Below are 13,704 nucleotides of genomic sequence, written 5' to 3'. Positions count from 1 at the left end.
ATTTCTTTGTTAGCTTTAAGTGCTTTGATGTCCCTGCTGATGATATACAATAAAAAGTTTAAGATGAAAAAAGTTGCACCTGAAATAATCTCTTATTTGTGGTTGTCAGAATCACTGAATTGACCATCAAGTGTTGAAGCCAACACACCACACACGTTCTTTTCAAACTGTCTTTTATTCAAAGCTTCTTCGATGAAAAGTTCTTATCGGGTTCCAATAGTAACCTGCCACACTCTGATCAGGTTGTCAGTGTAGCCAGCAAACAGGGTCTGAAAGAAATAGAGGGACAGAGGTCAACATTGATAATTGATTTTACAGACCTATAATCTGTTAATATTGAAGATGTCTTTAGTGCCCCTCATATTTGCAGGACTGTCACCATTAGTATCAGAGTTTTAAGTGAATGGGTATAATCACCGGGGATTAAGCATCAACACCAACTAGCAAAGTAGCCAGATGTTTGGACTGAAAGATCCAAGAGAGCAGAGTGTTTTACCTGTCCATCAGCAGACCATGCCAGGGAAGTACACTGTGGGGGCTCAGCCTTGCTGTTTGTGCTGATCACTTCCTGTCTCAGCTCATCCACAATAATCTTGCCCTCCAGATCCTGGATGAGTAAAAAGGAAAAAAAACAAACAAACACCACACACAGAGCAATTAGTGACTGCACATTAGGGAGCAAAGGATCAAAAACCGAAATGAATGCATCCAGAAAGTCCACAATGGTACACATAGGTTTACGATAGAGCTCAGAAACAGCCTCTTTATCATCAAAGAATACAGTTGGCATTGGAAGTTTCATCACCGCACTTTACACATTAACTTTAATTTACCACACACTGCTCAGGAGGTATTCAAGAGTAAGTTATTTACCCAGATCTTGATGCTGGGGCCGGTGGCGGCACACAGCCAGTAGCGGTTGGGGCTGAAGCAAAGGGCGTTGATGGTGTCACCGCTGTCCAGGGTGTAGAGGTGCTTGCCCTCATTCAGGTCCCACAGCATGGCCTGGCCATCCTGAATGGAAAGAGGGGAAAAAGTGATTTAATATTGTTGTTTTCTAGGATATGTACACACTTCTTAACAGATAACTAAGAGTTAGTTGCATAATCATTTTTACTTCATCTATTTTCGTGCAGGTAACACTCAGAAACAGCCTCTTTATCATCAATGTTAAACAGATGTTTATAAAGTTTTCATCACTGCTGAAACCTGCAAGCTGGATTTCCAACTGGTGCTTCAATTGAGTTCAAAGGAAAATATCAAAAATCATTCTGCAGCAGTCCACAATAAAACTTTATATCATACCTTTCCACCAGATGCACACAGGGAGCCATCAGGAGAGACAGTCACTGTGTTCAGGTAGCCAGTGTGGCCGATGTGGTTTGTCTTCAGCTTGCAGTTGGCCAGGTTCCACACCTACGAGCAACAACAGGAACACTACATCACACCCATGGTAGTATGGTGGTAGTACATAGATCTTATAAAGCTGTGAGTTATGCCCTCAAACAATTTCTCATCAGTAAGAGGCTTAGATAATACATGCTTATTTGTCCAAATCATTGAGCAAAACAAACAGTTTTAAATCAGCTTCTGTTCTGTGTTGGCCAAATTTGAGGGTTTTGAAAAAAAACAAAAACATACCTTGACCATCTTGTCCCAGCCGCAAGAGACAATGATGGGGTTGCTGCTGTTGGGGGAGAAACGCACGCAGGAGACCCACTCAGAATGGCCCTCATCCTGCAAAGTGAAGAGGTTCATAAACTCAATAACAGGATGAAATCATTAAAACAATGGTACACATAGGTCTAAGATAGAGCTCAGAAACAGCCTCTTTATCATCAAAGAATACAGTTGGCATTGGAAGTTTCATCACCGCACTTTACACATCAACTTTAATTCACCACACACTGCTCAGGAGGTATTCAACAGTAAGTTATTTACCCAGATCTTGATGCTGGGGCCGGTGGCGGCACACAGCCAGTAGCCATGGGAAAAACATGGATGTCTACAGCTAAGTTTTTGCCTACTCATTCTTTAACAAATGAAACCTAAATATACACACAGGTTCAACAAAAGGTCACAATCATTTGTTGAATATCATTAAGGTAATACAGGGTATCAAACTTTACTGTTGTCAATAATGTTTCCACTGATGGCTGGGTGAGCAGCATATTTCCTTTTGACAGTAGTTTGAACTATATTTGAGGAGAAACTCTAAACTAGAAAAGCCCAATTTCCATACTTGTTAAAAAAATAAACAGCTTTGTATTCAAAGGTCACTAAACAGTTAAATCAACTAAAATCTGGCTCCGCTGACTGAAGCAACAGGACTGAGCAGCTCACCTGGATAGTGTACTTGCAGACTCCGAGAGTGTTCCACAGCTTGATGGTCTTGTCCCGGGAGCCAGACACAATCTGGCGGTTATCAGCAGAGAAGGCAACGCTCAAAACATCCTTGGTGTGGCCAACAAACTGCCTGGTGGTGAGGCCACTGGGGAAACAGCAAACAAAAATGTTTTAGCACAAACTGTTACAAAACTTAAAACATCCCAGTAGATCGAAGGATTCACCATCACTACAGCTAAACTGGGTACAAACTAGTGCCTCCTTCCAAAAGCTACACACTTATTCAAGATTCCACTTTACTTTCTCTCTTGTCATTTTTCTCTGTATACACTGTGAAAGTTAATGCTGGAGAATGTGCTTGTACCATTTAATGCATCATATCTAGGGTAAAATAAGAAATCAAACATTGTCCCATCAGGCATGTGCTGATAAAAGACATTGTCATTAACAGCTGACTCGCTGGTGGTTTTGAAAATGAGGGAGCATCTCAATTTTGAGTCAAAAATATTTTTTTATGTGTGCTTCATTTATCATGATAAAAAAATAATCAGATTTCTGCTTTCAAAGTTATTTAAACATGTTTTAGAGATGTAGCCATATTGCCGTAAACCCTGATAGTCTTTAACATCTGTTACATTTCCACTCATTTGAGATGCATCAAGTTGATGCAATATCAACACTGTTAAGTCTGCTTCTATCAGCAACTTAGTTCTCTTTACTCAGACCTGGTGTAATTCTGCTACTGGAGTCACAAAAATGTGTGAATCCTACAGCTGAGCTTCACCAGGTCCTGATAAAGAGTATTACGTTTTACAACATATGTGATTATGTTTCCTGCAAAAGCTAGAGATCGGAGGTCATATCAGACTCTATCTTCAATTTCTTTCACATTAAAAAGACTCCTGCTTTACTTTGACCTGCAGCGCCACAGGTATTGTACAAGTACACACCCCATCGGCTACAGAGAAAAGTATACGACCACCTGACGAGTAGTAAAGCGATGTCCACTCCCTGCACTTACGTGGTGAGGTCCCACAGACGGAGGGTCCCGTCCCAGGCACCGGACAGCGCGAATTGTCCATCAGAAGAGATGACAACATCGCTCACAAAGTGAGAGTGACCCTTCAGGGAGCGCTGGGGGATGCCATAGTTGGTCTCATCACGGGTCAACTTCCACATGATGATAGACTTGTCTGGAAATAACAATATGCAGTTTAGGTGTTTACCCCTGGTTTGGATATCATTCAGGAAAAGAGCAGATAAGTTTGAACATTAGCATGCAGTGCTAACATAGTTGGTGAACACTGTCAAACACTTGGTCAGCAGGCTCTATATAATCAGATTTCAACAAATGTCACCTCACTATGTGTTATTACACGTGTCAAACATGCAATGTGTATCTGAGGCTGAGTTTCATTTGACGCTAGGTAGTTTTAGCTAGCTCGGCTAACCAGCGTCTATTCTACAATGTCTGAGCACTTTCTGACAGGTTAGCAAACTAAAACGACAACATAATACACCGTCCTCACTCTTTATACATCTTTATTGTGTCACTCACACACTCAGCGTCGTTTATCTTACGTTACAGCAGCCAACCGGCTAGCTGACTAATGCTACCCCGGCCATGTTGGCAGAACCGGCGGGGGAAGCCTCACCTCGGGACGCCGACAGGATCATGTCGGGATACTGAGGCGTAGTGGCGATCTGGGTGACCCATCCACTGTGCCCCTTAAGGGTCCCCCTCACTGTCATCTGCTCGGTCATTTTGGCGAGGTTCGGTGGCGCCTTTTGCAAGGATGGATTCGGATTTTTCAGAGGTCCAGGGTAACCTAGGTCCTCATCGCATCTGGGCACAGAGGAAAAGGAAGTTCACACCCGGATGCAATAACTATGAGGGGTGAGCGGCCCGCAGAGGATGCTGGGAGTTGTGGACTTCATGCGTATTCACTTGCAGGAAGCTAAAGACCGCGATCAACCAGACATATTCTTATTATAATGATGAGCTGCGGATGTTTTATGATCTTGAATTCAACCGAGTCTGTACATTTAGACAGCATACAGCACACAGAGAATATAACTGGTGCTTTCAGGTTTACACACTGCTCAGGTGCTCATCAGTGATAAGAAATGTTACAAAAAAAAGTTTATTCTCGATTTCATAGATGACATAAAAGTCAAAGTAAGAGACAATAAATAAATACTGTAAGTAGCTAATTTTTACTATTCCAATAGAAAAAGTACAGATCATTATTTAGGCTAAGTAATATCACCAAGCAACAAGTGTAACTGCTGCATGAAAAACCCTACTCATATACATTAGTATTATCAACTTGATGTAGTTTTTTTAATTAAGTATTACAGTAAAAGTAGTTGTTTGGTCCCTCTAATTGACATATTATTATATATGACATCATTAGATTATTAATACCGAAGTATCAGTGTGTAAGCAGCATGTTAGTGTTTTAGCTGGTGGAGGTGGAGCTAGTTTAAACTACTTTACAGTTAACTAGTTTAGTCCAGTGGTTCTCAACCTAGTGGCCGGGCTCCTCCAAGGACACCAGATAAATCTGAGGGGTCGTGAGATGATTAATGAGAGGAAAGAAGAAAAAATAAACACATCTAATTTTATTTTTTGGTCTTCCCATAGTCTTTGATTCCTGGTCAAATATTGGATCATTTGAACATTTAGCTATTGAAATGAAACCATGTGTGAAGTTTAAAGGGGAAAATCACTTTGATGGAGCTGTGAACAACTGAAATGTGACCCAGACTACACACTGCTTTTTGTAAGATGTCAAAAGACAAAAAGGTTGGAAAACACTGGTCACATCTTTAACGATGTGTTGTGTTTTAAAAGCTTGTTTGTTTCATATCAAATTTTAATTTGCTCCTAGGGCTAAAGAAGTACTGCAGAAATCAAGTTTTAGTTTGAGGTTGGTGTAAATTTCTTTTTTATTCATGTTCACATCACAGTTTTGGCCGAATTTGCATAATTGGTTAACAATATCCTGCCATTTGACTACATTTAAAATTCTAGCTTACTTAGATAGCCTGCTCTATCTAAAGAAATACATTATGTGTCTTAGGTTATATCATATGGGTTAACCTAGTAAATTAATTTAAGAATTATTTTTCTTAACAGGTGCAAGTTTATACATGTCAGCATGACAAACTGTCAAGCTGTCTCTCAGTTTTGTGTGTTTTATCCTGTCTTGTGACCAAAAATGTTATTTTTTTGTTTTATTTTTTGTTTGTTTTGCTCTCCCTTTTTATTGAAAATAAACGATCAAGGCTACAACAATTAATGGCATTTATTTGTTTAATTTTAAGCAGGAATTTGCTATTTTGACCCTTTGTATGTCTATGTTTGTCTATGGTTATGATAGCCAGCTGTTTTTGCCTTTTTTCTAAGGTTTTTGTACTGTTATTGATAGGAAAGCATTGCTCTTGTTCCTACAAGAATAATTATCATAAGGTGAAATAAAGACTTTGAAAAAAGGAAATGTATAGCCAGTATATCCAAAATTATCATTTTAAAACCATTAGCAATATTATGTGTAATGAGTATATTTTTTAGACTTGCCGAAACAGGAGTTTAGAAGGCAATTCTTTCTTATTAACACACAAGGTTTAATGACAATAGTTAGATCAAAAACGTATTATATTGCCTCTGTTAAGATTGACTGTTTATGAAATCTGCATCATGATGTCAGCAATGCAGCCATCTTCTCATTAATTAATTGAGGATATTTTTCAAATAATCCTTTTTTAAACATTTTGAATGCATGCTATGCGTAGCTGTTGATTACCTATGACATAACTTAAACATATAGATGAATGCAACTCAAGTATATAATCCCATCTTGGTCCATGACTATAACACATGTGGTACCAATTTAATAGAATTTAATAAAGTATAAGATCATTTGTTAAAACTAGCTTTATTTGAAGTTAAAAATATGCAAGTCAGAGTTGTAAACAGATGTTAATGCTGCATGCTGTTGTCCCAGTGTTCAATTGCAACCAATTGTGCAACCTGTTGTTGACTTTTAGACAACAATGAGTTCATTCAACTGTAACAACGGAGGACATACGAAAATGATTTGAGAAAATGTCTCTGCATGAGTTTGATTACATTTGTGAAATCAAGAGCACATATCTGTACTGGCCTGATAGCTAACAAACTAATATCTGTCCCTCTAATAGGCATATTTGAGTCAGATGGTCCAAGGCAGCCTATTAGGAAAACAGTGATGCCATAACTAACACCATGTGGACGAGAACACTTAAACTAACTTGTGTGAAGTTAGTTTAAGTTAATGAAATGCTCTTTTGATTTGGAGCTTTCTGCAGGGAGGTCAGAGGTCAACAGTAACAAATTGATCAACAAATTCAGCAGAACGCATCAGATCTGGTGACTTTTCCACTAATGTCTGTACTCTGATTATTTGAATGTAGCTTTGGTTTATTCTGAATGTAGTTTTTATAGGCACCCATACAATGGAGCAGGGCAGTTATTTCACTTGTATTATCAACAATTATGATGTATTGGCCTCTGATTGTAATTTTTTCTTATTTGTGTAGAGATATCAACTTTAATGTTGAGTTTCTGGTATTATCTCTTTTGGTTTAATTTGAACTTATTTTATAGCCTCTCTATTTATTGCACCTCTGACCAAATTCATTTTTCACTGGAGGTTGTGATGACTTTTCTAAATAATTATATGCATATTTTATGTCATTGTGCTTTTTGTATACGGAGCATGGGGTAGCGTTGACTGAGCATCTCAAAATCAAGAAAGACAGGCTTGCTAATATGTTAAATGAATGTATACTTCAGAAATAATTCTATAATTATGATTTAATGAAAAGAGAAACCATAAAACTGGAGAGTTTATTTCAGTCTGCATGTTTAGCTCACCAAATTTCACGTTATACATGTTTAGACAAGTAATTACAAAAATAGCTTAATTCCTTTACAACCTGATACACAACCAAAACAACATTCTCACAACGTCAATGCTAATACTGCGATATATGATTCGCTCAAACACCAAACTGTATGCAGACACTGTGCCATGTACGGACCCCCAATAAACCTTAATACTGAAACTGATAGAATCTGCAAAAGAAATAAACACATGTAATAATGTTAAGTGACAGATAACCATCAGCTTGCAGTAAAAATGCCACGGACAGTGTGGTTTTAGAGTTAAACCATTCTGCCTCATTACTTCTCATTCAAACTTTTTAATCACGACTCAAATAAACTTTGTATTTCAGCTATTATTTCTTAGCTTATTGATATGGATCATTTACAGAAAGCATTTCTAGAATAACTTTAACTTCATAAATGAGTGATTCTATCCAGGTATTTTTGATGCGCTGACCCTGTTAACATAAAAAAAAAAAAAAATTTAATTGGGACACCACATCAAATTCATCCCAATAATAGGAAAAAATGTTTTGTTTGATATCAGTATTGCAACTTTGGTATTTGTCAGGTATGTAAACTGATCTTTGCAAAAATAAAGCTGATAAGATGTTATGTTACACACTGACTTTGCTCTAATTTCAGGCCTAAACAGGAACTAGTAATGGAATATGCAGCCTAAATCATGATTACTGTATAATCTGTAATATTAGGCAGTTTACAGATCAGCTGGGGGACATTTCTAATTAAGAGGAAGTCGGCAATATGAATGCACTGCGTTTGTTTTCTGGATTCAGTAAGTGAAATGCAGTTTTCCTACATTAGCAGTTGAACAAATTAACTTATCGGAATAGCAGATGAAGCAAGAATTTAAATCATGTGAAAGATCCAGCGCATATAAATACACTCCTGATCAGCTCAAAAAAAGAGATTTGGATCTTTCATTGTCACTTTTTCACAACTCACATATCCATTCATGTCCATGTGTTTAAGCTCTTGTCCAAAATGATACTAAAAAAGAAACAACTCAAATATATATTGTGTATTATATATGATGCTTATATTGACCCTGTTTGAATTTGCAAAGGTTGCAGTGTGTGTGGTTGTGTGTGTAGAATTAGACATGTTGAGCAGCCTGTATGTTGACAAGATAATTTACCAAAAAACATGAAACAATGAAAATGTAAATGATAGCTGTCATGTCATGTGGAAACTTGAACATGTATGCTGTTTTACAAAAAAAACTAAAACATTTGCTAACCATAATTAATATTGTATCAAAAAGTGCAACTTATATTAATGTAGAATATACAGATGCCCACTAAGAAAATGTATACCATTTTCTATGAATGCGTTCATGTTAACAGAATAATAATGACTCCATGTTATCTCTGCTCTGAACGTAGTAAAATGTCTGAAAATAGTTTATAGTAAACCAGTAAAGCCAAGTACAGTTTCTCTTTCTCCTACATATGTTTAAACAATGATACATGTGTATCTGTGCACATGTGTGACAACTATATGAGGAGTAGAGCTTTCAGATACATAAAAGTATTTAAGCACCGAAAAAGTATTCCATCTGAGAAAAATGTATTACAAAGACCAAAACATGCCAATAAAAGTAATCTGATAACAAAGACTAAAACAGTGTGATAACTGAAAGAAAGTACACACACAAAATGCAAAATAAGTAAGTTAAAAACCATTGTGGTACGTTGTATTGCTGAATAAAAATGAATAATTTCCCCCAAAAAACAAAAATAATGGTTGTGTATACATTTGATTCAAATTTCATACTTTAGTATGTTAGTCCTTCAGTCCAAATGACTAATAATGATTCAAAAATATCAAACAAACGACACACATTTAAGTCAGCAGCAAGAACTTTCACTGTCAACCAAAGGAACTGGCAACAGTGATTAAAACATTACGTCTTCATATGTGATTAAAAGATAATGAGCAGTCAATGTTACACTGGAAATAATTAAGAAAATATTGATTGGCAATCATTTTGTCAAAGCAGTTCAAACAGAACCAATCTAGTGTTGAAGCTGATCAGCCCCCCGGTTGATACACTGACACATTGGTTTATCATGAATACTATAAATGGTTCCTTCAAATATGGCTTTGAAGTTTCACTATCTATATATTCCACAAACATGGCAATGCACAGGAATGCAAAATGTAACTGGACAACAATATAAGAATTAAACAGAACGAAACAAAACAACACACAGGTCACCACTGCTGCAAGTGTAAGCCTTAAAAAAGGTAGACTTACTTACTCTGTCTGAGTGGCTGGTTAAAATGGAAAGACTAGTAAAGACTGCAAATGAAAATAAATCTACTGTCGTTTGAGGTTTCAATGAGGGACCAAAAGTCAGTCATATAAGCTGTCAGGATGCTAAACAACTCTGTGTCTTGTTATGACCATGCATTTAATTAGTGAAGACTTTTACAAAAGAGCCATACAAGAGATCACCATAACATGTTCAATGTATCTGTGCAGTAAATCCTTCCTTATGTGCCAGTGACGTTAGTGACCCCCGAACAACTTCAACTGATTCTCAAGCTGTTGTGCAACATCGTCATCCACAGGTGTGTCTTCTCTTCCCAAGTGAATGTGGAAATGCAGTGTTCTCTGTTGCCCCCTCCTGGAGAGTTTCCATACTGGAGGATCTGAGAGTTCGCTTTGGCACTGAGGCGTTACATGACTTGCTCTGCTTCATAAAGGCCAATCTGCCCCCTTTGTCTATGTGTCCTTTCTTCGCCAGGCCCAGCACTCCTTCAAGGCTGAGAGAGACGCTTGCGTTTGAGCTTCTGCCTTGCCATCTCCTCCTTTCAGAAAACAGAGAGAGGAGAAGAGAGCAGTGACCCACACTGCTCCATCTGCCACAGTCTCAGAGATCTGTCCATCTGTCCATGCACCCATCTGTGAGACTCAGTGAGTGCGCACACACCATCACTCTCACACAGTGTTTATGACCACAATCAGGCAGTGAGTCAGACTGTGTTAGTAAGGCAGCTAGACTGTCTGGGCACTCCAACACTGTCATCGGGACTGTCCTTCAAAGAGTCCCACTAGAAGTTCAGTTCCTTCTCTTTAAAAGCGTGGCACCAACAACACTGGATCTCTAGAGTTTAAACTTTTCATAATACTGTCCAAGTTTAAAAACAAAATCTCAATATATTATATAAAATGTTTTTATAAAAAAAGGAAAAAGGGAGTGGGTTGTCGGTGTCGTATTTAGTTGCAATATATACCATATCAATATGTACAGATTCCATGCTGCTGGTTAGTCATCACTGCAAATAAAGAATAGTAGGCATTGATTATTAGTAGCATAACAAATCAAAATCCTTTGTATTAAACTTAGTAAATAATTACTGTTCTCAGATGTGCACACATTACAATTAGAAGCTCACAAACTGTAATATACTTACAAAATGCCCCTGTATCAAATCAGAGTCAAGCGATGACATTAATGCTGACAATCCATGAGTGATAATCTTGATTATAGATAGTGTTAGCTTTTTTTTTTTTTTTTTTTTACTATTTCTTGACGATGCAAACTGCTGTCATGACCAAATGCTAATCATTTCATTAGGTAACAATATGCTTTTCTGGAGAAAGGACACTCACCTTGTGCCAGCAACCTGGTATGGGCAGCCCGTCATGTCCCTGCAGGGTGAGAACAGCAGAAGATGTCAAGTTATGTACACTTAGACACAGTTCTTCTTTTCTTTTTTTACTTTACAAAAAAACTTTACACTTATGTATCTTCTCATTTAGATATCAGCAACAACTGTAATGGTGTTTAAGGTGTGGACTCATCATCAGCAAAGTGGTGTTGTAGAATAAAGCAAATGTGGAGGCTAAACTATGAAGCACAATATCAGGCAAAAAGAGAAAACCTTTAAAAGTCAAGTTTTTACATTTTCATGTGCTATTTTTTATCTGTAATCTGGAAGATTGGTCATTACTTGAAGTAACACATTGTTTGATGGGTAAGTTTTCAATTTTCAGTTGATGGGGGAATCAGTCGCTCTCTATTGATGTGTATATGAAAGCTTCTAATTGTAGGAACAGAGTGCTAAAACATCTTTATTTTTGGAGTTGTGTTTTTTTGTAGCTCCAGAAGATATTCTTATAACCCGGCATTGTTCTCATCTTCATTTCACTAATTTGGAGAAGGCATTTGATTTACAACGTGTGTGATCATACAGATCAATGTCCTGACATCCCTGTACTGACACTTTTAATTTTTTGCTGCTTATTTTATGTGAAGGTTTTTCCAAGGAAAAACTAAAAATGGGTTTGAGACTGTCACCATGTGCAAAATAGAGTTTGATGAAATGACAAAGAAACAAAAACCAGACAAGTGTTTGAATAGAGAATAGCAACAGCAGTATAGTGCTAATGCATGAATGGTGAGTATAGAGGAGGGAGGAGTCAGAGATACTGTACCACAGGGCAGGGGGCCTCGGGGCCGGAAGGAGGAAGAGGAGTAGGAGAAGAAAGCCCTGCTTCCACAGAGAGATCTTTAGTCTTATCGCAACCCTGTCAGCGAGAGCCAGTTACATTCACAGCATTGAAAAGAGACTTGCAGAAAAAAAGAAGAGGAAATGACAGAAACAGTGCTGATAGTGAAACAGAAAACAAGGAAGTACTGCCTATCTTTAGAGTAAAATGGGAGTGGAAAGTGATGTAAATCAGTTTGAATGTGAAGTATTACAGTGTGTGTGTGTGTATGTGTGGGTAGAAGGTGACATACCACAGGACAGGGCTGGTCCAGGCCTGGAGGACCCTGCTCTCCCTTCTGGCCCTTTAGACCTCTCTTTCCCACTGATCCCCTGTCACCCTGCACATGACAAGTACAACGGTTAGGTGTTAATGAGAGACAAACAGGATCATCTAGAAAGGTCAAATAACACTATGTGTATACAGTAAAAAAAACAAAAAAAACAAACATATATATAACTGGTTGTAATTAAATTAAATTTAAATGAAAATATCGTATTTTTTTGTGTGTTTTGCACAAACCTTTTCTCCTCTTTCCCCTCGGTCACCTTTCCCTCCCATTTGGCCAGGGAAACCCTGGACATAGAAGCACAAACAGTTCACAAAGCTGCTTATTTTCTAAATAAGTTAATTCATTGGGAATGATTTAATTGAAAATGCCAAAATCTAAATTCTTATTGAGAAACTCACATCTAATCCAGGCTCGCCTGGTCTGCCCTGTGAACACATATTCACACATGTTAATTATGTCTAACTCAAGACAAAAGACAATAAAAAGATGTAGAAAACACATTTATTGAGGTGCTTACTTTATCTCCCTTTGCACCTGGAAGCCCCACTAACCCTGGAGCACCAGTTGGACCAGGGTGGCCGTCCAGACCCTGGAGTTAAAGTTAATTATCATCAGTGCATTATGCGCAATTCTCCTGTTTCAAACATTAAATATTTCCATGTTTAATTATGATAGCATTGGCTCAGTGTCACTTACTTTGAATCCGGGAGCACCAGTATCCCCCTTCTCTCCCCTCATCCCAAATCCAGGTTCCCCCTACATTAGAGCACAGGAACACTGAGTACCAAACAATCACATGTCATAGCCTTCACGATATGCGGTTCTAGACACTGCTTTGCAGTCTTACCTTCGGACCAGGCATTCCATGCAGCCCCTGAAAAACATGGTCAGCTGTGAATGTGCTGACAACTATGGGTGCAAACGTCAACTTTGAATCGTTTCTAGCTGGACTGGTATGGTGGAAAATATATAACTCACCATGGATCCAGGGGTCCCAGGAGCTCCAGGCGGGCCTGGTAGGCCAGGTGGTCCCGGCTGGGAAATCATCTGAACCTGAGCACCAGTGAATTACATGAGTCAAGCAAGAGCAGGAAGCACATTATCGATCAATTTAACGTGTGTCAGGCCCAAAGATGTGTGTCAGCTGTGTAGAAAGCTGTTCCAGTATTTTTGCAAGCTTTTCTGACCAGCCCGCGATTCCCATTAATTTCTATATGGTTTGAAAATCAATATGACTCAGTTTGAAACTTGTGTGTTATATGGTGTTCAGCTTAAGTGCGGACAGATTTGAAAAGTAAATGACACACAAAGACCAATCTTTAAAAAAAATGAACACAGCCTTGATGTTCACTGTAATCAATGACACAACTGGCAAGGAGCCTGCCAACTGATTTTCATGTCATACAGATATCAATGTAAACCTACAGCTGCCCAGAGAAAAAGAAGAGCTATGCAAAAATCAGCAGAAAGGTTTGCAAAATAGTCGGCAGTAACATACAGTATTCATGATTGGTGAAAACGTGCAAAATCACTGTTATATCATTTTAGGTTGCTGACATTTACGTGTCTGCATTCATGTTAAACATAGAAGTGAATGTAGAGCTAATGTGA

At 38.1% G+C, this 13,704-nt stretch overlaps 2 protein-coding genes across 2 annotated transcripts in view; both read right to left on the bottom strand.

Annotated features, from left to right (window-relative positions):
• Positions 1–156: 156 nt before the first annotated feature.
• Positions 157–4,222, bottom strand: rack1 (receptor for activated C kinase 1). Its single transcript, XM_062425488.1, has 8 exons — positions 4,002–4,222; positions 3,368–3,539; positions 2,344–2,491; positions 1,642–1,737; positions 1,306–1,416; positions 874–1,014; positions 497–607; positions 157–269 (listed from the first exon to the last, which is right to left on the bottom strand). Exons 1-8 carry the CDS (start codon positions 4,108–4,110, stop codon positions 204–206), a joined length of 954 nt encoding a protein of 317 aa, XP_062281472.1. The 5' UTR covers positions 4,111–4,222; the 3' UTR covers positions 157–203.
• Positions 4,223–10,066: 5,844 nt separating this feature from the next.
• Positions 10,067–13,704, bottom strand: part of col23a1a (collagen type XXIII alpha 1 chain a) — a 113,793-nt gene continuing 110,155 nt past the window's right edge. The window contains 10 exon segments of the mRNA XM_062426062.1: positions 10,067–10,117; positions 10,923–10,961; positions 11,748–11,840; positions 12,055–12,141; positions 12,324–12,377; positions 12,492–12,518; positions 12,611–12,682; positions 12,790–12,849; positions 12,941–12,967; positions 13,072–13,146. Coding sequence (XP_062282046.1) covers positions 10,067–10,117; positions 10,923–10,961; positions 11,748–11,840; positions 12,055–12,141; positions 12,324–12,377; positions 12,492–12,518; positions 12,611–12,682; positions 12,790–12,849; positions 12,941–12,967; positions 13,072–13,146 — 585 coding nt within the window.

The sequence above is a fragment of the Scomber scombrus genome, chromosome 9, assembly GCF_963691925.1.
Source record: "Scomber scombrus chromosome 9, fScoSco1.1, whole genome shotgun sequence".
NCBI lineage: Eukaryota > Metazoa > Chordata > Actinopteri > Scombriformes > Scombridae > Scomber > Scomber scombrus.
The sequence above is the reverse complement of the archived record's forward strand: the minus strand, read 5'-3'. Positions and strand labels throughout refer to the sequence as shown.

Excerpts from the sequence above, each read along its gene's own strand:
- rack1 (XM_062425488.1), bottom strand. The coding sequence starts at position 4,110 with ATGACCGAGCAGATGACAGTGAGGGGGACCCTTAAGGGGCACAGTGGA. Across the intron at positions 2,492-3,367 it reads CGTCTGTGGGACCTCACCAC|TGGCCTCACCACCAGGCAGT; the intron begins GTAAGTGCAGGG and ends CTGTTTCCCCAG. Across the intron at positions 270-496 it reads CATGGTCTGCTGATGGACAG|ACCCTGTTTGCTGGCTACAC; the intron begins GTAAAACACTCT and ends TATTTCTTTCAG.